The sequence below is a fragment of the Saccopteryx leptura genome, chromosome 3, assembly GCF_036850995.1.
Source record: "Saccopteryx leptura isolate mSacLep1 chromosome 3, mSacLep1_pri_phased_curated, whole genome shotgun sequence".
Lineage (NCBI taxonomy): Eukaryota > Metazoa > Chordata > Mammalia > Chiroptera > Emballonuridae > Saccopteryx > Saccopteryx leptura.
The window spans coordinates 127,720,445-127,747,257 of NC_089505.1; the positions used below are offsets into that span (position 1 = coordinate 127,720,445).

The 26,813-nt window shown below is 43.6% G+C and overlaps 1 protein-coding gene across 5 annotated transcripts in view; it reads right to left on the reverse strand.

Annotated features, from left to right (window-relative positions):
* Nucleotides 1–7,714, reverse strand: part of GLIS1 (GLIS family zinc finger 1) — a 250,381-nt gene extending 242,667 nt beyond the window's left edge. For 4 of the 5 annotated variants that reach the window (XM_066376329.1, XM_066376330.1, XM_066376326.1 and 1 more), the window contains exons 1-2: nt 7,579–7,714; nt 6,282–6,582 (exon numbers count right to left, since the gene is read on the reverse strand). In XM_066376329.1, coding sequence (XP_066232426.1) covers nt 6,282–6,540 — 259 coding nt within the window. In that variant the 5' untranslated portion in view covers nt 6,541–6,582; nt 7,579–7,714. Of the gene's footprint in view, nt 1–6,281; nt 6,583–6,736; nt 6,843–7,578 lie in introns of those variants that run through there. The other variant, XM_066376328.1, reaches the window with a different exon arrangement.
* Nucleotides 7,715–26,813: the final 19,099 nt, after the last annotated feature.

The following is a 26,813-nucleotide window of genomic DNA, read 5'->3' on the forward strand; positions in this document are numbered from 1 at the left end:
TTGGGTTAGGGTTGTTGTATTCTTTCCACCCCCATCCCATCCCAAGCCTCTGTTTTCTTTCAGTTTCCTATAAATAAAGCTTTGGGAGACCAAAGCAGCCACAAAACATCCCCCCTCTTTTTTTTTCTTTTTTTTTTTTTTCTTTTCTTCTTTTCTTACTCAGTAACTCAGCTATCAGTCCCGGACTTTGCTTCTAAAGCTGAAAGCACTTTTTTTCCGTCTCATTGTAAACTATTAATTTGGGCAGCGGCTGTTGATAAACAAGAAGTCCGTTTTTAAACTGCTAGAATCATTAGCACAGTGAAGGCGAGCAGCACAAATATCTCTGAGTGCTCCTTTTCCTGGCCCTGGCACTACAGCTGTGCTCTTTGCATAAGGCAGTCGAATTTTTCCAAACCCATTGCAGAGTTTGTTTCATTTCTTCTCCCCCTTGTACTAAGTGTCTTTGTTTCTTTAAACACAAAAATAAACTACCCCCTACCAAAAGAATCAACACAACTCTCTAGGTCCAAACTAATTGTAACTAAAATCTGTATTAGGAAAAATAATTAGTACACTACCTACTACTATAATTTAACTTTGACTATAATGATATATATAAGATGAGGTGGTTGAAATACCACCATATGGACTTCAATACAGGGAATTCCTTTCCAAGAAAATTGAGAGAAAGAAGGGAAATTACCCTCTCTACATAAAAACCACAGTTAGCGACAGTCACTGGTCAACTTACAAATAAAGTCGATATTGATTTACTTGGTTTTTTTTTTCCCTAATCCTACCCAAAAATGGATATCAAACCCTATTCCAAACTTTAGTTTCTCCCCTTTTCTCAGATGCTAACCAAACTCCACAAAATAAAACTGAAGAAAATAATGATAACTATGCAACATTCAGAACAACAAACATAAGAATATATTTTTTTAAATGATTCATTGTGCATTTATGCCTGTAATGAGATTTTAACGCACTGTAAAAATAAGTGTGCTGGCTCACTTAGCTTCTCACGCAAATGTAACACAGGGAGACGAGTAACTCAAAGATGGGGTGGGTTTTGGTTATTTTCAGGACAAGCCTGAGGGAGGACACAAAATATAAAGAGACTTACGTTTTTTAATCACAGACAGAGCAACACAGCCTATCAATACAATTCCACAGCTAAGAAGGTCCTGAGACCTCAGAAATAACTAAGCCTAAATTAAGTTACGATCTCCTATGATGGTCCCTTCCCATTTTGCATGCCAAGTCTTAGATTCTAGAGAGCTGGGGAAACAAAAAGGGGAGAGAAAGTCTAGCCAAACAAGATTCTTAAGGAATCTTGGGGAATATTTCCACTATGTCTATAAAAGATTTGTCGGCTATGTAACTTTTATGACTGTAGACGCAGCATGTTCCTATCTCATCTGTGTACCCACACACATACATGTGCCTATCTCATCTGTGCACCCACACACATACATGTGCCTATCTCACCTGTGCACCCACACACATACATGTGCCTATCTCTCCTGTGTACCCACACATACATGTGCCTATCTCACCTGTGTACCCACACACATATATGTGCCTATCTCACCTGTGCACCCACACACATACATGTTTCTATCTCACCTGTGCACCCACACACATACACGTTTCTATCTCACCTGTGCACCCACACACATACATGTTTCTATCTCACCTGTGTACCCACACACATACATGTGCCTATCTCATCTGTGTACCCACACACGTACATGTGCCTATCTCATCTGTGCACCCACACACATACATACATGTGCCTATCTCATCTGTGTACCCACACACATACATGTGCCTATCTCATCTGTGCACCCACACACATACATACATGTGCCTATCTCATCTGTGCACCCACACACATACATGTGCCTATCTCATCTGTGTACCCACACACATACATGTTTCTCTTTGTCTCCTTCAGCCTGACATTTGGCCAGCAGGTTTTTCTCCCCCTTATTTGAAATCTCAAGCACCGAAAAAATTTGGATCTGATTATTTCCGGATCACAGGACCAGCACTTTAAAATGGATGAAATGCAAGCAAATTGCCCACCAGAGCCGGAGGGGGTAAATGCTTTCAAAATAACTCATACCTTTCTGTTACGATGTGCTAGCCCCTCCAAGGCCTCCCCGGAACATCAGGGTGGCTTCTGATTCATATGAACAAACTCCACCAGGTAACACCCCAAAGCCATCACGTTTCTTCTCCACCACCAGCAGGCCCTGATGTCCAGGCACAACCTACAACTGCTGTCCTTTTTTGTTTTCCTTTAAAAATGTATGTGTGTATGCTCTAGCTTTTTTTTTTTTTTTTTAAGTTATAAGGTTGACTCTTTTTTGGCATTTTACAGCCATGTTATGACGGCTGTTTACTAATGGCAGAGTCCATATTTGTCATGATCATCAGCCCCTTTTTATTGCTAGGATGTGTCCCATCTCGGTGCATGGTGAAAAGGGCCCAGTGAGTCTCTGTGAATTAAAAAATGCATTTATTATCTGGTCTGGTCTGGGAACAATAACTCTAGACAAATAGACTCATCTGGTAAACTAAGACTTTTTCTAATGATAGCATAAATACTAGTTACCAATTTCCAAAGACTCAAAACAAATATATATATATATATATATATATATATATATTTTTTTTTTTTTTTTTTTTTAATTCTCTGGGAATGACTGGGAGGCCATGATGAACACCAGCTCTTGGCCGACAGCACACACATGTAGAAGGTAATAGTTGTAGAACCAGAAATAAATATTTGCAACAGGAAACATTGAAAACTGCCACTTACTGTCCGTAGCTCTGAGCACATCCTTGGACCTTAATGTCTTCATCTATAAAATGGGACTCACAGTAATAAGAGTGAGTAGCCGCCCAGCACTCTGCAGCCTGCGTTGTGCTTTACATCTGCTCCCCCGCGACAGCTCACAAGGTAGGCAGAGCGCAGCTGGCGTGAGGGCAGATGAGAGAGTGTGTGGAAACACACGCAGAAAACTGTAAAGCTCCGTGCACAGGGAATGAGAGTCATCAGGCCATCGCCACAAAGCTGTCCGCCTCCATAAAGCCCAGATGTTTACCTTCTTTGCTTGTCAGGACTTCCAAAAGCAGAGTGTCGGGTGTTTAATAATAAAAAAGAAAAACGCAGCATCTGGTAATTTGGCCTTTCCAGCTGTTTGGAATCTGGATAAACGGGACTCTGCCATAAACAGATCATGATTCTTATTGTAAATGATGATAATGTTAGTCTATGACGTCGCACCATCCCCAGTGCCTCCTGACTCCAGATCTGGAAACACAGAGGACCCCAACATTTACAGATAAGCTGCCGGATTCAAGAGCTCGCTCCCTTCCTCGGCTTAGGGTCTGTCCAAGGCAGAAGGCAGATCATTTGAAACCTGATTCCAGACCAAGCAATACTGTCTTCTCTCAGGTCACTGGGCAGCAGTGGCCACAAAAGACGTGAAGCTTGGCTCCTCTCAGCTTCCCCTGGCTAGCACACCAGTTAGTGCTCTTCACAGTCAACATTTAAAAATCAAACCTCTGTCCCTCTTCATCTTATCTCCTTTATTTCAAGCATCACTGATTCTACCATGATGCCCTGAACGAATTAATAAAAGAAACTCCTACCTTTTTCATAAAGCATTCTCAAAACCATTGTTTCATTTACCCTAAGAGGTAAGCAGTATTACCTCTCATGCAAATAAAAAACCAGAGTTTTGAGAACATTAAACACATTACAAGAGAAAACTCCCCAAATACTCAGGCACCGAGGCGGCCCTTTCACACTCTATCACTAGCTCTCCTCAGTCTTTTACAGTAAAGCTCCCAATAGATTTTTAAATGAGGAAACTAAGGCTCAAAGAATGAAATAACTTCCCCCGAGGTCCCACAGATCATCTGTAGCAGGGTCTTACAATTTTCAGCACAGTCAATAAATATTTTTCAATTGGTATTTCTATCTGTCTGTTTCCAATAAGCCTCAGACTTGGATCTAAATACCGAACATTCAAAGGGTTACGTGGTTGGGGGAATATTTGGGTGGGAATACAGGCAGTAACAAGGTGCCGTTTCCTTACGGCACTCTAAGAGAGGGCTGCCAGAGCTCCGAGTTTCTCTCAGGCCACTTGTGAGGAATAAGTTGCCTAGACAGACAGAGACCAGGTCAGAAACCTCTGGAAACCTCTTCAAGTCTAGGTCCATGGACAATGGGTTGGCTGGGAATCCCACTCAGACCTGCTGGGTAGCCTTTTACATGTGAAACACTTCCCCCATCCTCAAACCTCAGTTTCTTCAACTTTCAAGTGGGTTTAATAAATCCTACCCTACCAGCCTGGCCGTAGACTGAAGAAAACAGTTCAGAAGCCTCTTTAAAAAAGTGTAACAAGACGATCATATTATGGCACATAGAAAGAGGTTCTTCCTCCCATCCTTTTATCCTCTCCTGTCCTTTCCAAATACAATCCTAATTTTAAAATCTCATGTTTTAGACATTGGGGGGGAGTACATGGATAAAAATAATTGAGGTTTGGAAAAGGGAAGAGGAAGATCGTATACAAAGCATCTAGATGAAAGATCTCTAACCATGGCGTAGAACAAAGGCTATGTTTGGTAGACATTCACTAGATCTGTGGATCCATTTTCAGATGACAACTACAATTTAAAAAAAAAAATTTTTTTTCCATTGATTTTGAGACAGAAAGAGGAATGGGGAGAGAGAGAAGGGGGTTAAGGGACAGAGAGAGAGAGAGAAAAGCATCAACACACTCTACTTAGTTGTTCCATTTAGTAATACACTTATTGGTTTCTTCTCGTTTATGCCCTGACCAGGGATCCAACCCACAACCTCAGAGTGCCAGGACAACGCTCTATCCACTGACCCACCCAGCCAGGGCCCATTTTTTTTAAATCAAAAATGATAAGGAAGGATTGTTTATGGGGCAAGCCAGGTTGCTCAGGGCAGCAAACATTACTCATGTCCTGCTGCGTAGAACTCCTCTCTCTCTAGTATAAGAGTATCTCATATGTTCTATCAGCACTAATACTCTAAAGGTAGTTTTTCCATATCTTTCCTCTGAAATATGATTTCTGTCTCTTGGAAAAAAAGACTGACGTTTAAAATAAGAAATAGTGCTCTCCTACGATGTCAGGTGTTTTCATTAAAAAGAAAAAAAACTGTTTATGTTTATTTCATCTTGCCAGTCCCTGAATTAGGAAGTTGGGTATTTTTTACCCAGGCGATCTCATCTCTAAAAGTAAGCTGCCCTACCTTCCCTAAGCTGCTGGGGCTGATGCTAAAGGAGTGATAAAAGAAAACTGTTTTTGCCTTCCTTGAGAGTCATCTGAAAGTAGAACCAAGAGGCCCCAAATCCCAAAATAATGAAAGCTCAAAACCTTGGTTCTTTTCTCCTGGGGGTGGGGGGAAGAAATGGGGGGGGGGGCAGGTGGCACAGAGCCTTAACAATTTCCCCAATTTCTGGTTAATTATCTGTCAGCCATGAAACTTATAAATAATGGCTCAATAATAATTAACCATGATGAGAACATGTTCATGAGAATCCTGGCATCATCACTAACTTTGAGCCCAGAAACTAGACTGGGGCCTGTACCTTAAACCTACTGGCCTCACTGGATAGAAGAAGAGTATTGCAAAGTAACCTTTTACCAAAGACTGTGCTTCTGAATCATCAAGTACAGAAAAGCAACTTTTTAAGTAAGAACTTGACTCAGGCTAAATCATAGACTCAAAAATTTTCCATCAGGAATCCAGAAATCATCTGGTATAATTAACGCCTTCCTTGACAGATAGGGAAACTGAGATCCTAAGAGGGAAGGGTCTTGCTGAAAGCCTCTGGTTTTTGTTATTTAAGGAGACAGGAATACTTCAAAATATGCCTTTAGCCAGCTCCGAGAGAAAAGACACTCCAGTGGCTACTCACCCCAATTTATAATATGATACAAGAAGATTTTGACAAGTTTCACACAAATTTTATCAGAAACATACAGAAGCAAAATTATGGAACCTGACCTTTCTAAACACACTTCCCCAAAATAGACTTTTTGAGTTTAAATTAGATGCTTCCTAAACAGGCATCCCTTTAGAATGACAGGCTAGTTCCAAACAACTCGAGAGAAAATGATGACCTCCGGAGAAGTGCCACCAAGTTTTCCGGAGGATTCTTACAAAGGCGTGCGGTGGCGATGGCAGGCAGATCAAATCTCTCCACATTCGCGGCCCGGCACGTTGGCAGGGCCAGACTTACCCTTCCCGATGGCCGCAGCCTTGGATGGACCATAGTCTCGGGGACTTCGGGGCCGGAGAAGGTCGTGAGCGCGAGGCGGTGGCGCAGACGGCCGGGACAGTAGGTCACGCGAGTCCCCATCCCCACAGCCGCCACCGCCCACGGTGACCCTGAAAGCCATGTGCGCGCCGAGGCCTGCGAGCCCACGGCCGGGACCTGGAGCGCCGGGGGCCTCCTTTGGCCTCTTTTCTGAGTGCGCCTCGGCCACCTCGCAGTGCATGGCGCCGGGGCGGGGCGCACAGATGAGGGTCGCGCCGGGCTCCTGGGGAGAGGAGAGAGCACAGAAGTGTTAGAATAAGGGGAGCGGCTCCCTTCTCCTCCCCGGCCGAATGTTGGGCAGGTCACCACTCCTCGGTTTATTCCTCACCCTAAAATAGGCTAGCACCACCTCACTTACCCTAACCTGACTAACCCACCTGATCTTGGGTGAAAGCCCCTTCTGTGCGCAGGAGAGGCTTACGCTTTTCTTCCCTGGAGAGTAGAGGGCCCCGGCTGCTCGCCGTCAAAGCGCAGCCTCCGAAGTCCCGCCACCCTCCCACTCAAATCCTCCACTAACACCAGCCCTCCTTAGACGAATAGGGAAACTGAGGCCTGGAGAGGAAAGAGCGCCTGTGCTGCGTCACCCGGTAAGAAAGGGAGTGGGTGGCAACAAGGATTCCTGGGGCAGGGCTCTGGCCTCGGGGGCTCTTTGGGACCAGGCTGCGCGCAGGAATCGCGAACTGCGCACCCACAAGTCCAGGCGCAGACCCTCCAAGATTCACCCACGACCACTTAAGCTGAGAAATTGGGAGTCCGAGGGTGGGCGTTCACTCCCGTGGGGCGAACCCATCACAGGCACACCGAGGCTCACATACCCACGAGCAGCCAAGAAACTGAACCCTTCGCGTTCATAAATCCGCACAATTATTAACGCCCATGCACGCACACTCCCACGCACAACACACACACGCAAATGCACACTCGGGGACACAACGTACCAAACTACTCTCTCTTTCACCCTCTCAGACACTGAACAACACTAGCAACCGCACTGGCTCACACTTCACACACACGCGCGCTGCGTGCCAATCCACAGAGCCTCGGCCCTCTCATCACCCCTCCTGGAACGAGGGCCCGGGGACCCCAAACTCTCCTTTCCCGGTGGTGCTGCCCGCCCCATCCCAAAACTCTCCAGATTTGAGTCGCTAGGACAGCAGCCCCGGATCTCCGCCCCGAGCGCCTGCCCCCACCCCGCGCCACGGGCCGCGCCCCCTCTCACCTCTCCACTGCCTCAGCAGCTCGCGGGGCGCACGGCTCGCCGCGCCTCTACTGGCGCCGCAGCCCCCGCACCCGGCGCTGCGGCCGCGGCGTCCTGCGGGACGGCACCCCGGTGTGGGGGCGGGGCCAAGGTCTGCCCGACAGCCACTCCGACCACTGGCTCGCTGAGGCCGCCCTGCCGAGGCCAATCGTGGCGCGAGGGCGGGGACTCCTCGCCTGCGGGGGTCTGGGCGGGGCTCCGCGGAGGGTTTGACAGGCCGTAGCCACCAAAGCTCTGCGCTGTCCGCCGACCTCCCGCCGAAGAGTGGGCCAGGCCGGCGGGGCGGCGCCGCAGAGTGACAGAGGCTGGGTTCTGTCGTTGGGACTGGCCCGACCTGGGCGGCGGAGAGAACTGGACGTCAGGGAACCGGCTCTGTTCCCATCTCTCCTAGTAGTTGGGGCAGGACCCTTCCCCTGTCCCTGTCAGTTTTCTTCTCAGATGCGAATGGTGAAACCTGCTAAGGGGGAGGCAATAGATGTGAAACTGCTTTAAAGTTTTTGTTGCAAAACCCAGCCCGCTCACTGGAGAGCTCGCATAGATTTCACAGCGAGTTAGAAGCAAAGTTGGGAACCGAAGTCTTCTTATGTTTCTGTTTTAGTGGTGTTTTCTTTGTTTGTTTGTTTGTTTGTTTTTACCGGGGGGCGGGGGGGGGGGGAACCCTGGCTAGAGGGTCTCAAACTCCAAGGATAAAAGGTAAATAAACAAAAACAGAATCCAGAAACCCAACTAGAAACTATTCCAGTTGAATCTGTGAATCTGCCTGGGGTGGGGCCCCAGATTCTAGATTTTTAGCGAGCTCCTAAGAGAGCCTTACAGCCCTGGGGGTTGAAACCCACTCGTCCAAGTTCCTCTGAAGCCTGGAATCCGGTTCCCCTGCATTCTGGGCTCCCCTCACAGGCAGCAGTGTCGCAGGAAGCCCTACCCAATGTGTAGAAAGAACACTGGACAAAGAACAAGACTTAGGGCGACTGGAAGCAATGGCTCAGTTCCTTTCTCTCTGAGCCTCAGTTTCCTCCTGTGCAAAACAGAGTTGTTCACCCAGGCCCAAAATATCTGCCAAGGCTGCTGGAGGGCCCAGCAAGGCCCTGAGATGGTCCCTGTGTTTCTTCTCCGCCTGCCTCCTCTGCACTGTTTGCTGGTGACTTGGGGTTCTGTGTGGCTTCACACTCTGAAAGTAAGGGTCTGGTCTCTTTGGCCTTGGTCTCAAATTAAAAAATGTATGTTGACAGGTTTCACAACACAGCATTCTGCACAGAATTATATACCTTAAGCAGCATCCCTAGAATCCTCAAAAAACAGGATTTTAGAATCACAGAATCCTAAAAATTGATTTTCTATAATTGATTAAATATAGCATATTACATTTAGAGAGGAAGAATAGTAGGAAGGACCTTGGAGATTGAGTTAGACCCACCCCACATGCAGAGAAGATGTGACTGGCCCAACAACAGCATGGTGAGTGTGGCAGAGCTGGCCCTGGAATCCAAGCTTCCCCCTCCCAGTCCAGTGCTTCTCCTCCTACACCAGCCACGCTGCCTCTAGTAGGCACAAGATATCAACCAACCCTGCACATTATACACAGGCTTGGGTCAAGGCCTGCATAGGGCATCTGAAAAATCTTGCCTCTGTTTGGAGATTTAGAGTTGGGGAATGTTGCTACTTTTATGGCAGGAGCGGAAGAAGTAGAAAGGAATACGAGTTGCTAACAACACCTCCAATATGCTGCCAGGTGCTCCTTCTGAAGTTCCAGTGCTGGCTTAAATACTTCACAGCTTTGTATATGACATTTCCTATGCTAACATTTTCCCTTCTTGTCCATATTCATACTCCTTCCTGTGAATTGTTCAAGTCCTTGTGGCTTTAGGCAAATCATAACCTCAACCTGGACCTCAGTTTTCCCCTCAAAAAGTGAGAAGGTGGAAGAATGTCGCTGGCCTTTCCAGCTCTACCCTTCAGTGAGTCCAAGAGCTGAGTCCTCTGCCCTTCCTCTCTCACCACATGCACATGCACACAACACTGCACACTTAGCCAGGACTCTGAAACAATTGCTGAATAAGTCACTTAACCAACTGGAACTACAGGCAAAGGCCTCCAGCTTTCCAAGCTGTGGCAACAGTTCATTCAGTTATTCTTTACTGAGCACCTACCCTGAGCCAGCCCCCACACCTGAGCTAGGGATATGGAGATCTTGTCTCTCCCCAGTGATTACACAGACATGCTCCTCCAGGACACAGGAAGCCTGCAAAGCAACAAGAAAGTTAACCTGCTCAATAAAATGGACTTCTTAAACACTGTGTATCACAGGACCCCTTTGGGGATATACAGAATGCAGTGAATACATGCATTTTGTTTTCCTAGAAGGAAACACAAGAAAGTGTTAACAGTAGTTAAGGGAGTGGAGGACTGGGGGAGGCCTGTACTTTTTATTTTATACTTTTCTAAACTGTGGGTATTTTCTGACAATATGTCCTCTCTCCCTTTCAACAGGGGTTATTTAAGTAGCAGACTTATGGGCTGTGTTTTTCTTTATAGTTTTAATATTAAAATAAAACTCATTAATATTTTAATTGTCATGAACAAAACAAAGCAAACAAATAAAACCCACTTCTCCCTTTAGCCAACCAGACAATAATGTGTGCTTTTTTTGGACATCATTGTTCCAACTCTCTTTTGACCTCCAGTCCTACATACAGTCTGTCAACTGGATATCTCCATCTGGATCCATCTGCAAAAGCAAACATCATACTTTCTTCTCTGACTTTGCTCCTCATTTCAATGTCTGCACCTGAGTGATGGTCCATAGGCCAAGTCCCCCAAGTCAGAAATCCAAGGACCATTCAAGGCCCCTGTTCTCCGACACTCTTGTATCTGATTTGCCATAAATCCACTATTGATCTTCCTTCTCTTTATCCTCTCTACTACATTTCTCCCCATCTCCAGCCTCATCCTCTTCCCTATCACTTATTTTCCATACTGGTCTCCCTATTAACCTTTAAACTATAAATCTGACCATGTCACTGACCCCAATAGCCATCTAAATAAAGTCAAACCATTTTCTCATCCTACAACCTCACCCTAGCTTATGTTCCAAGCACCCTAAAATATTTCTCATCTCCTAGAACAGTGGTCGGCAAACTGCAGCTTGCGAGACACGTGCGGCTCTTTGGCCCCTTGAGTGTGGCTCTTCCACAAAATACCACATGCAGGCGCTACCTCAATAAGGAATGTACCTACCTATATAGTTTAAGTTTAAAATTTTTGGCTCTCAAAAGAAATTTTAGTCGTTGTACTGCTGATATTTGGCTCTGTTGACTAAAGAGTTTGCCAACCACTGTCCTAGAACCAAGAACATATATTCCACTCCATCATAGCTTTGTTCATGATGCTTCCTATACTAATACTTTTCCCTCTTGTCCATCTTCATACTTCTTACTATGAATCATTTAATACCTAGTGTCACTTTTCCCAGAAGCCTTCCCTGAATTCTCTGATGGAACTGTTTTTTTCCTGCACACTCTCACAGCAATCTCTGCTTCATTCTATCTGAGACTTATTACACTGTTTTGTAACTACCTCTTTAACAGTCTGTCTCGCCCTCTAGACTAAAAGCTCTCTAAAAGTAGAAGCAGCCTTTTGCCTTTGTAACTCCAGAACCTAGAACAGATTCTGGCACAAAGTCAGCACTAGGTAAATGTTTATTGAATGCTGATTGAATTATTAAAGACTGGCCAGTACTTCATTTGTTTGCCTGAATATCTAGCTAAGCACTTTTTTACCCTATCACATTCTCCCTCCTCACCATTGTCAAAATGTCAGAAATAGACATTTCTATGTATCTAGGGCCTTTTGTGACCTGGAGACATGAGGGAAGAGAAGAAGCAGAGATGATAGATGTCACACTGCTTACCCTGCCTCTATCTCTTGCATCAAGGAAAGAATTACCATTCATTGGGGAACCTACAATGTGCCCAATAGTATGGCTGACACTCTCCATATGTGGTCTCATTTTATCCTGACAACTTGAGAGAAAGAGGTTGTCTCCTCATCTTATAGGTAGGAAAATAAAAGTTTAAATTTAAGCAATTTGCTGAAGTCTGAGTCAAGAGAGCCTGCCTCCCAAACATCTATAGACAACTGAATTTCAGTAAGCATGCCAAGACCACTCATTGAGGAAAGAATATTCTCTGCAAAGACAATTGGATATCCACAGTTAGATGAATTTGGACCCCTGTCTCATACCATATATAAAAAATAACTCAAGCCTGACCAGGCGGTGGCACAGTGGATACAGTGTTGAACTGGGATGCGGAGGACCCAGGTTTGAGACCCCGAAATCGCTGGCTTGAGCACAGGCTCATCTGGTTTGAACAAAGCTCACCAGCTTGGACCCAAGGTCACTGGCTTGAACAAGGGGTTACACAGTCTGCTATAGCCCCATGGTCAAGGCACATATGAGAAAGCAATCAATGAACAACTAAAGTGCCACAATGAAAAACTGATGATTGATGCTTCTCATCTCTCTCCGTTCCTATCTGTCCCTATCTATCCCTCTCTCTGACTCTCTATCTGTAAAAAAAAAACCTAGAATGAGATATTACTTCCAACCCAGTGGGATGGCTGTAATTTAAAGAATAAAAATAAACTAGAAAACAACAAGTGTTGGCAAGAATGTGAATAAATTGGAACCCTCATACATTGTTGGTGGGAATGTAAAATGGTTCAGCCACTGTGGAAAATAGTTTGATGGCTCTGCAGAAAGTTCAATCTTGAATTACCATATGGCCCAGCAATTCCTCTCCTAGGCATATACCAAAAGAACATTGCTGCAGAAACAATCCAAATGTTCACCAGTGGAAGTTGGATAAGCAGATTGTGGTATATGTATATATCTCCAATGGAAGATTTTCAGCCATAAAAAGAAATGAAGTACTGATACATGCTACCACATAGACAAACCTCAAAAACATTATGCTAACTGAAAGAAGCTACATAAGGTTTACATATTGTATGATTCCACTTACATGAAATATCCTTAATAGGTAAATCCACAGAGACAGAAAGCAGATTGGTGGTTACCAGGGGCTAGGACTGCAGGGGGAGGAACCACTGGGGAGTATCCATTTAATGGCTATAGGTTTCCTATAAGAATTGTAAAATTCCTGTAATGAAATTTTTAGGTAATTAGATAGAGATGGTGGCTGCAGAACATTTTGAATATACTAAATGCCACTGAACTGTCCACTTTTAAATAAGCTTTCAAATTATTTAAAATAATTTTATTATGTGAATTTCAATGCAATAATTTTTTTAATTTAATTGACATTAAAGAGATTTCCTGAGTCTAAATCCTGTGTTTCGTTTCCCTTACTGAACTTCAGGGCTTTAACTAAGGGAAATCCATAGAATGACTTTTATCATGATTATGACTGGTATTATCAAACTGAGGGATATGAACAAGTCACCATCCCTGGTTCCTCAATATTTCACCTGTTAAATAAAGATGACATTACCTGACCCACCAGGACTTGTGGAGACTCAGTGAGAAGGTGGGAAAAGATAAAATCAATCAGAAAATGAGAGGCGATTATGATGATTAGTAAAATGTCCAACTCACTTCTCCAATCATTTCTAGAGTTTATCTTATAATTCAAAGACGCTCTTTAAAAAAAAAAAAAAAAAAAAAAAAGAACCCAAAGAATCCCAATATGGAACACAGGCACTAAAAGCCAATAAAGATGTTTGAGATAAATTTTCATACATGAGGCCCTGGCCAGTTGGCTCAGTGGTAGAGCGTTGGCCTGGCATGCAGGAGTCCCGGGTTCGATTCCCGGCCAGGGCACACAGGAGAAGTGCCCATCTGCTTCTCCACCCCTCCCCCTCTCCTTCCTCTCTGTCTCTCTCTTCCCCTCCCGCAGCCAAGGCTCCATTGGAGCAAAGTTGGCCTGGGCGCTGAGGATGGCTCCATGGCCTCTGCCTCAGGTGCTAGAATGGCCCTGGTTGCAACAGAGCGACGCCCCAGATGGGCAGAGCATCGCCCCCTGGTGGGAGTGCCAGGTGGATCCCGGTCGGGTGCATGCAGGAGTCTGTCTGCCTCCCCGTTTCCAACTTCAGAAACATACAAAAAAAAAATTTCATACATGATTAGAGAATAAGAACCAACTTAAACTAGGAATAAAAAGGAACTCTCTTAACTAGATAAAGGGCACCTACAAAAACAAAAGCCAGCTAATGGCACACATTAATTCTATACTTAGTGGTTAAAATGCACACTTTTCCCCTAAGATAAAAAAAAAAAGTAAGGATCTATGCTTTTACATTCTTATTTAAGATTACACTGGAAGTCCTAAATAGTGCAGTAAGGCAAAAGAAAAAAAAAAAAGATGGGTTGGAAAGGAGGACACAAAATTCTCTATGGGCAGGCAACATGATCATCTATGTAGAAAATTCCCTGGAATTTACCCACCTCCAATCTCCTAGAGCTAATCAATGAATTTATCAAGATTGCAGGATACAAAGTTAATGTTTTAAAATCTATTGTATTTATATATACTAGCAATAAATCATTATAAATTTAAAATTTTTTAAGTACCATTTATAGGTTGTAGATGGTAGCTCAGTTAGTTACAGCACTATCCCAACACACCAAGGTTGCAGGTTCAATCCCCAGTCAGGGCACATACAAGAATCAACCAATGAATGCATAAATAAGTAGAACAAATCAAAGTTTCTGTCTCTCTTTCCTTCTCATCCTCTCTCTCTTTAAAAATCAATAAATAAAATAGGAATAAAGTACCATCTATAATAATATTTTTAAATGATATCAATAGATTTAAATCTAACAAACATGTGCAGAATCTGTATGTCAAAAACAATAAGGCTCTAATGAAAGAAATCAAAGAAGAGCTAAATAAATGAAGGGCAGTATCATGTTTATGGTTTAGAACAGTGATTTTCAACCTTTGTTTCTCACGCACTCATAAACTAATTACTAAAGAAAAAGGGACCCTGACCTCTTCTCCCTTAGTAACTAATTTATTTGTGCCATGAGATAAAAATGGTTGTATTTAGTCAGGGGCACTGACCTTAGTAATTAGTGTGTGTTTGTGCCATGGAAAAAAAAGGTTGAAAATCACTGGTTTAGAAGACTGAATATTGTTAAAATGTCAATTCTTCCTAAATTAAACTAGCAATTCAACATAATTTCAATCACAGCCCAGCAGATTTTTCAGTAGAAACCAATAAGCTGATTCTAAGATTTACTTTAAAAGGCAAAGGAACTAGAATATGCAAAACAACTTGAAAAAGAGGACTCACTACCTGATTTTAAAACTCACTCTAAAGCTACAGTAATCAAGACAGTGTGATATTGGCAAAAGGACATACACATAAGATCAATGAACAAAATGTTCCATAACATATGGAAACCCACATATGTCCATTAGATTTTGCCAAAGTTACATCTTTCAACAAATAGTACTAAAACAGCTGCACATACATATGCAAAATAAAAAAAGAACTTTGACCTATACTTCACATGCTATATAAAATTTAACTCAAAATGGCTCAAAATGCAAAGCTACAACTTCTAGAAAAAAAGCCTAAAAGAAAATTTTTGTGACTTTGGGTTAAAGAGAAATTAGATATGATGCCAAAAGCACAGTCCACAAAAGAAAAAATTGTTGCCTGACCAGCGGTGGCGCAGCGGATAGAGCGTCAACCTGGGACACCAAGGTCCCAGGTTTGAAATTTCGAGGTTGCTGGCTTGAGTGCAGGCTCAATCGGCTTGAGCATGGAGTTGCTGGCTTGAGTGTGGAATCAGACATGACACCATGGTCGCTGGCTTGAAGCCCAAGGTGAATGGCTGAACAAGGGGTCACTGGCTTGGTAGAAGCCTCCCCAGTCAAAGCACATATGAGAAGCAATCAATGAACAACTGAAGTGTCACAACTATGAGTTGATGCTTCTCATCTCTCTGCCTTCCTGTCTCTGTCTCTCTGTGTGTCTCTTTTTCTCACTAAAAAAAAGAAAAGAAAAGAAAAAACTGTTAAACTGGACTTCATTAAAAATTTAAAATTTTCGCTCTGCAAAGACACTGTTAAGAGAATGAAAAAAAGCTGGGAAAATACTTGCAAATTATATATCCAACAAGTGACTTATATTCAGAATATATAAAGAATTCTTACAACTTAATAAAAAGAAAACAACGAAAGTGTTAAATTGGGCAAAATATTTGGATAGATACTTTGCCAAAGAAAAAATGCAGATGAAAAATAAGTGCATGAGCCTGACCAGGTGGTGGCACAGTGGATAGAGCGTCAGACTGGGATGCCAAGGACCCAGGTTCGAGACCCTGAGGTCACCAGCTTGAGCACGGGCTCATCTGGTTTGAGCAAAAGCTCACCAGCTTGGACCCAAGGTCGCTGCCTCAAGCAAGGGGTTACTAGGTCTGCTGAAGGCCCGCGGTCAAGGCACATATGAGAAAGCGATCAATGAACAACTAAGGTATCACAATGCACAACAAAAAAGTAATGATTGATGCTTCTCATCTCTCCGTTCCTGTCTGTCCCTGTCTGTCCCTCTCTCTGACTCTCTCTCTGTCTCAGTAAAAATAAATAAATAAGTAAATAAATGGAAAAGAAGTGCATGAAAGGATGCTCAGCATCATTAGTCATTAGGGAATGCAAATTTCAAGCACTTTGAGACACCTCTATACACCTTTTCAAATGGTTAAAATTTTAAAATAAAATAAAAAGCTATCAAACGCTGGCAAAGATGAAGAGCAACTGTAACTCTCAAACATGGCTGGTGTAAATGTAAAAAGGGTCAACCACTTTGGTAAACAGTTTGATATTTTCTCATAATACCATACAAGCCAGCAATCTTACTCTCAGTATTTGTTCAAATGAAATGAAAATCTATGCTTACACAAACACCTGTACATAAAGAACTTTATTTGTAGTCCTTAAAAATGGGAAACCAAATGTCCCTCAATTGCAGAATGGATAAACTGTGGTAAATCCACAGAATACAATACTATTCAGCAAGAATGTCGACTTAACTATTGATATACATAACAACATGGGTGAATCAAATGCATTATGGTAAATAAAAGATGCCAGACTTAAAAGACTACACACTGCATGATTCCATTGATGTAATATTTTGAAAAAGACAAAATTATAGATTAATGGTTGCCAGAGGTAAGGATTGGCAAAGAATTGACTACAAAGGAAAGAGGGAATTAGGGGGAGGAAGGGGCCATGATAGAAATATTCTGTATCTTGATTCTATGCATTTTTCAAAACTCGGAGATCTGTACACTTGGATTTTACAGTTTGTAAATTTAAAACAAACAAGAGTCAAACTAATTTTTTTTTCTGAAGTGAGAAGCGGGGAGGCAGAGAGATAGACTCCCACATGTGCCCTGACTGGGATCCAGCCAGCAAGCCTGCTAGGGGTGATGCTATGCCCTATCTGGGGCTGCTTTATTGCAACCAGAGCCATTCTAGCACCTGAGGTGGAGTCCATGGAGCCATCCTCAGTGCCTGGGCCAACTTTGCTCCAATGGAGCCTTGGCTGCAGGAGGGGAAGAGAAAGACAGATAGAGAGAAATGAGAGGGGGAAGGGTGGAGAAGCAAATGGGCGCTTCTCCTGTGTACCCTAGCTGGGAATCAAACCTGGGACTTCCACACGCCAGGCCAATGCTATACTATACCACTGAGCCAACCAGCCAGGGCTCAAACTGATTATTTTTAACATTAGTTTCTTCTGAATGAAGCTTCCGGTTAATCACTCTAGAAATAGAAACTATTGGCCCTGGCCAGTTGGCTCAGTGGTAGAGCATCAACCTGGCATGTGGAAGTCCCAGGTTCAATTCCCAGTTAGGGCACACAGGAGATGTGACCATCTGCTTCTCTCTCCCCCCTTCTTCTCTCTCTCTCTCTCTCTCTCTCTCTCTCTCTGTCTTCCCCAGCTCAACTGGTTCCAGGCTCTGGGTGCTGAGGATGCTCTGCCTCAGGCACTAAAAATAGCCTGGTTGCAAGCATGGCCCCAGATGGGTTGAGCATTGGCAACAGTGGCGGGGTAGATCCCAGTCAGGACACATGCGTAAATCTGTCTCTGTATCTCCCCTACTCTCACTTAAAAAAAAAAGAAAAGAAATAGAAACTGTTAAATGGCTTGGAAAACCAAGTTTTCCCAAACTCATCTCAACTACCTCTCCTTCCTTTCTCTGCTCCTTATCCTGTGTGTTTTCTTACATGAATGATGCATCACCAAGCTGAGATCCTAAGGGTTATCCTAGGTCCCTTTCTCTTCCTTCACCCACATTCAACTCCCAGGCCTGAGTTTCCTACCTGTGTATCCTTCTGCATGTACTCCTTCTCTCTACTCCAACAGCTGTGGCCCTCGTCAGGCCTCATTTCTTTTTTCCTTGAGAGAGAGACAGACAGAGAAAGAGAGACAGGAAAGACAAGAAGAGAGAGAGTTGAGAAGCATCAACTCATAGTTGTGTTATTTTAGTTGTTCATTGATTGCTTCTCATATGTGCCTTGACTGGGAGCTCAAGTCAAGCCAATGACCTCTTGCTCAAGTCAGTGACCTTTTGCTCAAGCCAGTGATGTTGAGCTCAAGCCAGCAACCTTTGGGCTCAAGCCAGCGAGCTTGGGATCATGTTGGTGATCCTGCTCAAGCTGGCGAGCCTGAGCTTAAGCTGGATAAGACCACACTCAAGTGGCAACCTCAGGGTTTTGAACCTGGGTCATTAGTGTCCCAAGTCCATGCTCTATGCACTGCACCACCACCAGTCAAGCCTCATCATTTCTTATCTGGATCACTAGACCAGCTTCTCATCTGGGTCTCCCTGGCTCCAGTCTGGCCTCTCCAATCATGGACCCTCCTCTCTGTAGCTAGAGTGATCTTCCTAAATTAATGTTCTAACCATGTTGCTCTACTAACTTAAAGCCTTGAGTGCCCCTGGCTCTCTGGGGGCAGGTATTGTTTTATTTACCACTATAGCCCTAGTACCAAGCAAAGTACCTGGTGTCTATGCATATTCAGTGAACAATGGTTGAATAAATGCATAAGATAATAAAGTGGATGAAGGAGTTGTTAAAGGGTGTGCAGCCCTCCAGAAACTCAGACAGAGAGGTCAGAGGACAATGGCTAAGAGTGGCAGGAGGAAGCACCAAGGTCTATATCCCAGAGCAGCCTCTGTCCTGATTCAACAATGTCAATTAAACACCGACCATGTCCCAGGCACTGGCCTAGGTGCCAGAGATTCATGATTCTTCCAACTTGGGGTGGGCATTTATAGTAGACAAATGAATGCATACTTACAAACAAAGGAAAGACCCTGAAGGTGAAATGCTCCATGCTATGAGAGGACGTGAAATGGAGAGGATGGTCCGAGGCCTGATGGAGAATGTGATGACTAAAATCTCAAAGATAGGCCCTGGCCGGTTGGCTCAGCGGTAGAGCGTCGGCCTAGCGTGCAGAGGACCCGGGTTCGATTCCCGGCCAGGGCACATAGGAGAAGCGCCCATTTGCTTCTCCACCCCTCCGCCGCGCTTTCCTCTCTGTCTCTCTCTTCCCCTCCCGCAGCCAAGGCTCCATTGGAGCAAAGATGGCCCGGGCGCTGGGCATGGCTCTGTGGCCTCTGCCTCAGGCGCTAGAGTGGCTCTGGTCGCAATATGGCGACGCCCAGGATGGGCAGAGCATCGCCCCCTGGGGGGGCAGAGCACCGCCCCTGGTGGGCGTGCCGGGTGGATCCCGGTCGGGCGCATGCGGGAGTCTGTCTGACTGTCTCTCCCTGTTTCCAGCTTCAGAAAAATGAAAAAAAAAAAAAAAAATCTCAAAGATAAGAAGATACTGGTTGTAGAGTTGAGGAAGAGCATTCCAGCAGATGGAGGAATACATGCCAAAGTCCCCAAACCAGAGGAACTAAGTAAGATTCCTTCCAGGCAGCAAAAAAGGGCAAGGTGACAGGAGCCACAGAGCAAGGGGAGAGAAGGCACCAAATGAGACCAAGGAAGCTAAAGGGCTGGATCCAAAATCAGTGAATGGCCCTGGCCAGTTGGCTCAGTGGTAGAGCATTGGCCCAGCGTGTGGATGGTTCTCAGGTCCAATTCCCAATCAGGGCACACAGGAGAAGTGTCCTTCTGCTTCTCCACCTCTCTCTCTCTCTCTCTCTCTCTCTCTCTCTCTCTCTCTCTCTCTCTCTCTCTTCTCCTCCCCTCCTGCAGCCATGGCTCAATTGGCCCCGGGCACTGAGGATGGCTCCATGGCCTCCACCTCAGGAGCTAAAAAATGGCTCCAGTTGCAATGGAGCAAGGGCCCCAGATAAGCAGAACATTGCCCCCTAGTGGGCTTGCCTGGTGGGTCCCAGTTGGGGCACATGCGGAGTCTGTCTTCCCTCCCCTCATTAAAAAATAAATTTTAAAAAATCAGTGAATGATTGTAGGTTGGGAACTGACATGATCAAATCAGTTCCAAAAATAAATACTCTTGCTGTTGTATGGGAAAATGGATTGAGAAAGAGGCAAGTATGGATGCTAGAAGAACGGTCAGGAGAAATCCCAAAGAGAGATGCTGAGGAGCCTGGACTCGGGTGCTGGGGGGTTGGTGGAGATGGAAAGCCGTGGCTGGAATGCAGCTTTACTTAGGAGGTCAACTTAACAAGCTGGGTGATGGGAATGAAGGGGGGAAGGGGGGAAAGAGGCTGGGTATCTGGAGGAATAGCAGTTTTCAAGGCATTCCTCATCCTTAGTGGTGGTTTCTGGGAGCAAAAATGCCACAATCGCCAGGCCACTAAGGTATGCCCCTTCCTCAATCTCATTATTATGCAACTTCTTTTCCATAAAAATGTTAGTTGGTTTTCAGTACATCACTGTCTTTGTTGGGAAACAGAATCAGATTTAATATAAAATGCTGCTGAGGACAATAAGATCTGACAAATGGAAAAATTATGAGGAACAATATCAGTTATCCATATAGGAGAAGGGGCCTGTTATTTATGGAAGCACAGAGAACCATGTCCTGTGGCAGTTTCTTTTGTCTAAACTATTGCAGATGACACAACATATATACATTCAATACAGACAACAACCCCATGAAGAGGGTGGTTTTGTCTCCTATGAAGAGACAGATGAGGAAAATGAGACCCAAATCAGCTGAGAGACTTGCCTAAGGTCTCAGCTAGCAAGTGGCAGATTGAGGATGCAGTCCTAGATCTACTAGACCCTAAATACTATAATCTGTCTGCTGTGTCACCAAACCTCATCTACCACTGGAACATTCTCTGTCACCTGACCTCTCTTTTTCTTTCATCCAGAATGCCTTTGTAGCTGACCACTCCCACCAGGACCCATCCAAGTCTCCAAGGCTTACCTCAAATGGCCTCCTGAAAGCCTGCTTCTCCTCCCAACCAAACACCAAACACACAAAGCCCCTCTCAGAGCACTTATTTTCTGCCTTATTATATACCTATTTGTTTATTACTGTACTCCCAATAATAAACTGCAGGCTTCTTGAAGGCACAGACTTTAATGTATATGGGAGATAAGCAGTAGTAAATGAATTTGAACACATGGCCCTGGTTGGTTGGCTCAGCAGTAGAGTGTCTGCTCAGCGTGTAGAACAGGGGCTGGGAACCTATGGCTCGCGAGCCAGATGTGGCTCTTTTGATGGCTGCATCTGGCTTGCAGACAAATCTTTAAGAAAAATAATAATAATGTTAAAAATATAAAACATTCTCATGTATTACAATCCATTCATTTCCTACCACTCATGTTCATGGTTGTGGGTGGCTGGAGCCAATCACAGCTGTCCTCTGGAACAACACCAAATTTTAACTGGATAATGCGTAATGTACATGCGTCGTTATATGGCTCTCACAGAATTACATTTTAAAATATGTGGCGTTTGGCCTGGCCTGTGGTGGTGCAGTGGATAAACCATCGACCTGGAAATGCTGAGGTCGCCGGTTCGAAACCCTGGGCTTGCCTGGTCAAGGCACATATGGGAGTTGATGCTTCCAGCTCCTCCCCCCCCCTCTGACTCTCTCTCCTCTCTCTCTCTCTCTCTGTCTCTCTCTCTCCCTCTCTCTCTCTCTCCTCTCTAAAAATGAATAAATAAAATTTAAAAAAAACAAAACAAAAAACATTTAAAATATGTGGTGTTCATGGCTCTTTCAGCCAAAAAGATTCCCAACCTCTGGTGTAGAAGTTCCAGGTTCAATTTCTAGTCAGGGCACACAGAAGCAACCATCTGCTTTTTCACTCCTCCCCCTCCCACTTCTCTCTCTCTATCTTCCACTCCAACAGCCTTGGCTCGATTTGTTCAATCGAGTTGGCTTCCAGCTCTCAGGATGGCTCAGCAGCCCTTTCCTCAGGCTCTAAGAATACCTTGGTTGCTGAGCAACAGAGCAACATGATGGGCAGAGCATTGCCCTGTGGGGGCTTGCCAGGTAGATCCCGGTGGGGGTATATGTGGGAGTCTGTCTCTGCCTCCTCTCATTTAATAATTTTATTTTTTTTTTACAGAGACAGAGAGAGAGTCAGAGAGAGGGATAGACAGGGACAGACAGACAGGAACGGAGAGATGAGAAGCATCAATCATTAGATTTTCATTGCACATTGCGATACCTTAGTTGTTCATTGATTGCTTTCTCATATGTGCCTTGACCGTGGGCCTTCAGCAGACCGAGTAACCCCTTGCTGGAGCCAGCGACCTTGGGTCCAAGCTGGTGAGCTTTTTGCTCAAACCAGATGAGCCCGTGCTCAAGCTGGCGACCTCGGGGTCTTGAACCTGTGTCCTCGGCATCCCAGTCTGAAGCTCTATCCACTGTGCCATTGCCTGGTCAGGCTAATAAATTTAAAAAAAAAAAAGAACACATATTAAATTTTTTAAACAGGTCAAAAGTTGAGAAATGAGCCCATAATTAATGTATATAAAAAGTGAGAAATGGGATAGTTGTTTATTCAAATGTTTATTAAAATTTTTTGTTATAAAATAAATATCAAGTTTATCCAGTATACATTAGTATTATTTAGAATTCATATTTTTTTCAAGCATATTTTAAAGTCATCTATATCTATATGTAGAAAGCATTCTGAAAAATATAATGAAACTGTATTTATGAATAAGCTTGAAATTAATCTTTCAATTACAAAAATCAATTTTAAGACATTTGACAGACATCTTGCATAAACTTTTCTTTAAGACCTTTTATCTTTTATGAAAACTATACTTACCTTATATGACCAATTTCAAAGACTTATGTAATGTTAGAATGAAACTTAAAAAATATTCAGTCCAGCTCTGGATGGATAGAGCAGATGGGTAGAGCATCATCCCAGAGCACAGAGGTTCCCAGTTTGATTCCTGGTCAGCACACAGGTAGGAACAGATCTAGTTTCTGTCTCTCTCTCTCTCACTTTCCCTTCCTCTCTTGCTAAAAATCAATCAAGTTTGAAAAATCATTCAGTCTAGGCCCTGGCTGGTTAACTCAGTTGGTTAGAATATCAGCCTGAAACACAAGGTTGTGGATTTGAGCCTGGTCAGGGCACACACAGAAAGCAACAAATGAATGCATAACTAAGTGGAACAACAAATGAATGTTTCTCTCTCTCTCACTCCCTTTCTCTGTCTCTCTAAAATCAATAAATTAAAAAAAAATTAATCATTCAATCCATTTTTTTTTAATTTTGCAATTGAAATATAGGCTTAGTGATGGAATCTTAGCTCAAAGTCACATGGCTGGACAGTGCCAGGGATAAGACTAGAACTCTACCAAAAGCCAACTCCAAATTCTGGAGTACAAAGACTACACTGGCAGTCTATCTTAATATTGATTCAGAAGCCCAGTAACAGTACCCCAGTTTTATTTAGGGCTTACTCATAACCTCTAAAAAAGCATTTCCTAGACTCCCTTGCAGCCATATAACTGTAATTATATGGTATAGCCATATAACTACACTTCAGCCAACGAAATACAAGGATAAGTGTGTAGTTTTATAAGAAATTGCCTAAAAAGGGGGAAGAGGGCATACCATTCTCCCTTCCCTTCTTCCTTCTTGCTGTCTGGAATGCAGATGTGATGGCTCTAGTTCTAGCAACCATGTGGGACCATGAGGATGAAGATCACACCTGTGGGTAGTTAAGTAGAGATAAGGTGACCAACTTTTTTTGTTTTTTTGTTTCAGTAAGAAGTACATAAAGCCATTTGTGCGCTTGGTATATCGCGCACTCTCTCAAGGTCTCCCGTGTGGAGCGCATGCGTCTCATAATCACGACTCACCGCACTGTACTGATCCTTGAGGAATCGTCATGTCGAATACAAATACATCACATCACATGCAATGGATCGACTCTGCATAGATCGAATACGGACACTTACAGATTAGTCTTCCAATATCAAAAAGGAGGACATGTAGGAGGACACTTTTCGAGGGAGGGCGGAACTTACAAAAGGACTATCCTCCCTAAAGGAGGACAATTGGTCACCTTAGTGGAGAGCTTCTATAGCAGCAGTTCTTAACCTGATGGCTTTAGGCGACCCCTGTGTTTTGGTCGTTCGACCCCCGCCGGGGTCGCGACCCACAGGTTGAGAACCACTGTTCTATAGAATCGCTGGTAGAATGGTCGTGGAATGTGACAGAAAACAAGTCATTAATATTGACTCCAAGGTTTTTAGCCTGAGAAATGGGTAGGATGAAATTGCCATTTACTAAGATGGGAGAGGAATGGGTTTACAGGGGGGCAAGTAAGATGGGTTAGTTAAGTTTGGCTGCATGTAACTGATAAACTAATGGTGGCTTAAGTAATATTGAAACTTATTTTTCACATAAAAGATCCAGAAATAGGCTGTCTCATTCACTCTTTCTTCATAACAGACCCAAACCTATTTCTCCTCGCTCTCATTCTCACTCCGGTCCCAACCCTGTGCTCTCTCACCAGGTTTATAGCAGTAGCCTGCTAACTAGCCCCCTACTTTCATTCCTACTTGACACCCTCACTCTATTTTCCACAGAAGAGGCAGACTTAATTTTTTAAAACATAAGTGGGTCCATTTTACTGCTTTGCAATGGCTGCCTCTGACTCAGAGTAAGAGCAAAGTCCTCCTTAGAGCCTGCCAGGCCTGACGTGATCTGGTTCCTTCCTGTGTCTCTGACCCCTTCTATCACTCTCCCCCTCATCCCCGGTGCCCAGCTGCCCTGTCCTCTTTGGTATCCCTTGAACTTGTCAGGCACACTGTGGTCTCGGGATCCTTCTGCGTTTGGGAACAATGCCCCTAGATATGTACTTGTACTCTCTCTTCTCTCACTAAGTCCTCTGGCCAAATATCACCTTATCAGGAAGGCCTTCCCCGACCACCATATCTAAAATAGAACCCCACCCTATTATCTACTTGTTTGTCAGAGTACTCACTGGCACAAGGCATTGTTTATATTCATTGTATCTCTCCCCTCGCTGGTTTTGTTACTTGGAGCTACTTGCTGTCCCTGTGAAAGCTTGTTAAATATCTGCTGACACCAACAAAAAATGAGCCAACACCATTTTATTAGTTAACTAAGATCTAAAAGGGTAATATAGTTTTCTGTTCTAATAATAATTACAGTTAATGGCGACCACAAAACATTAAAAAATTAGAAATAAGAATAATAGACAACAGTACGCCAGGCCCATTTAGAAGACTGCCTCCAGAACCGAATGTCCTTTTATAGCAGCCCAAAAGATACAGAGCCTTTTCTTACTGTTCTCATATGACCTCTCCAGTGAGAACAGGGGGTCAAACTGACCACTCATTATCTGGTGATGAACACAGCTGTCCTCCCATAACTCACCAGCTTTATGGAAAATCCTGGTGATTTATTCATGTTTTAGTCCACTAAAACAGATTTATCTTTTCATTCACAAACAGTCACTTTCTTTGAAAGTTAGATTTTCTGTTAAACTTGTAAAAATAAAATAAAACGCTTTAGTAAACTTCACTCACTAAATAGGTCTTCAGCTTGAGACATATTTGGACACAATATATGACTAATATTTGTTTTCATGTCGAGAAGGGGTAGAGCCTGACAGAACATCACAGTTCCTATTTTCAAAAAAGACTAACAAGTAAAGTCTAGTTTCTTTGAGAAAATAACAGGCTGAAATTTACAAAAGAAAAACAGCAAGCTATTTCTAAGGTTTTGCTTCAAAAATACATATTCCTCTCATACACTCTTGGTGATTGTTGCTTCAAGTTGCTCACATATTCCTTCTTTGGGAAAATAGAACAGCTCCCAAGAAAATGAAGAGCCTTGCTTTGAAGAGAGATCTCCCTGCGTCTGAATCCCATCTCCACAAGCTGTGTGTCCTTGGGCAAATCATCTCACTCCTCCAGCCTCGGTCTCCTCTTCAGAAAACTGAGATAAACTTCACAACAACCTTGGAAGATAAATGTGTAGTAAAGATAATGTGTGTAAAGTGTGAAGCACAGGGTCCAGCACCTAGTAGGTGCTCAATAAATGGCAGCTGTTATTACTCCCCCAAGCAATGAGCTACAGAAGCTTAGTCAAGTCATCAGCACTTTCAAACGTAATATATAAAAACAATAGATTTTTTCAAAGAACATTTGAAAATACCAAAAGTACAAATAAAAAAAAATTCTCCTACCAGCACTATGAATAAAACCTCCCCCAAACAAAAGAGGAGTGGTGTGGCCTGGAGACAATTTTTCCTCTAACAACTTTGAAATAGTGACCTCTGCTGGCCTGTGGAAAACATGAGTTTTCCAACCAACGCTTTCATGATTGAGCAAGGGTTGAGTTGAGTCAGCCAGGCTTGGTCCCTGTCCCTGGAACAAAAACCAGGTGTTGCATTACAAGGGACAGAAATCGTCACAAGGGTTACCACGATGTAATTGGGATGTTAACAAAATTAAAGACTGGCCTTTCCATTTGCTCATCCGCCCAGAAGACTTTTTTTTTTTTTAAACCCCACGGTCTCCTATTTTTAAAATGTCATAATTGCATGCAAATGTTACAGCCGAAAAACAACACAAGGGGCATTAAAAATCAGTCTTCCATGTAAGCCTCAGATTTTCCAGCATGAAGATCCAAAAGCAGAAGTGGTGACAAATGTGTAGAAAACAGAGTGAAAAAGTCAGAATGCATCATTAAGAATATTACAACAAAAGGAGGGGAAAAAAATCT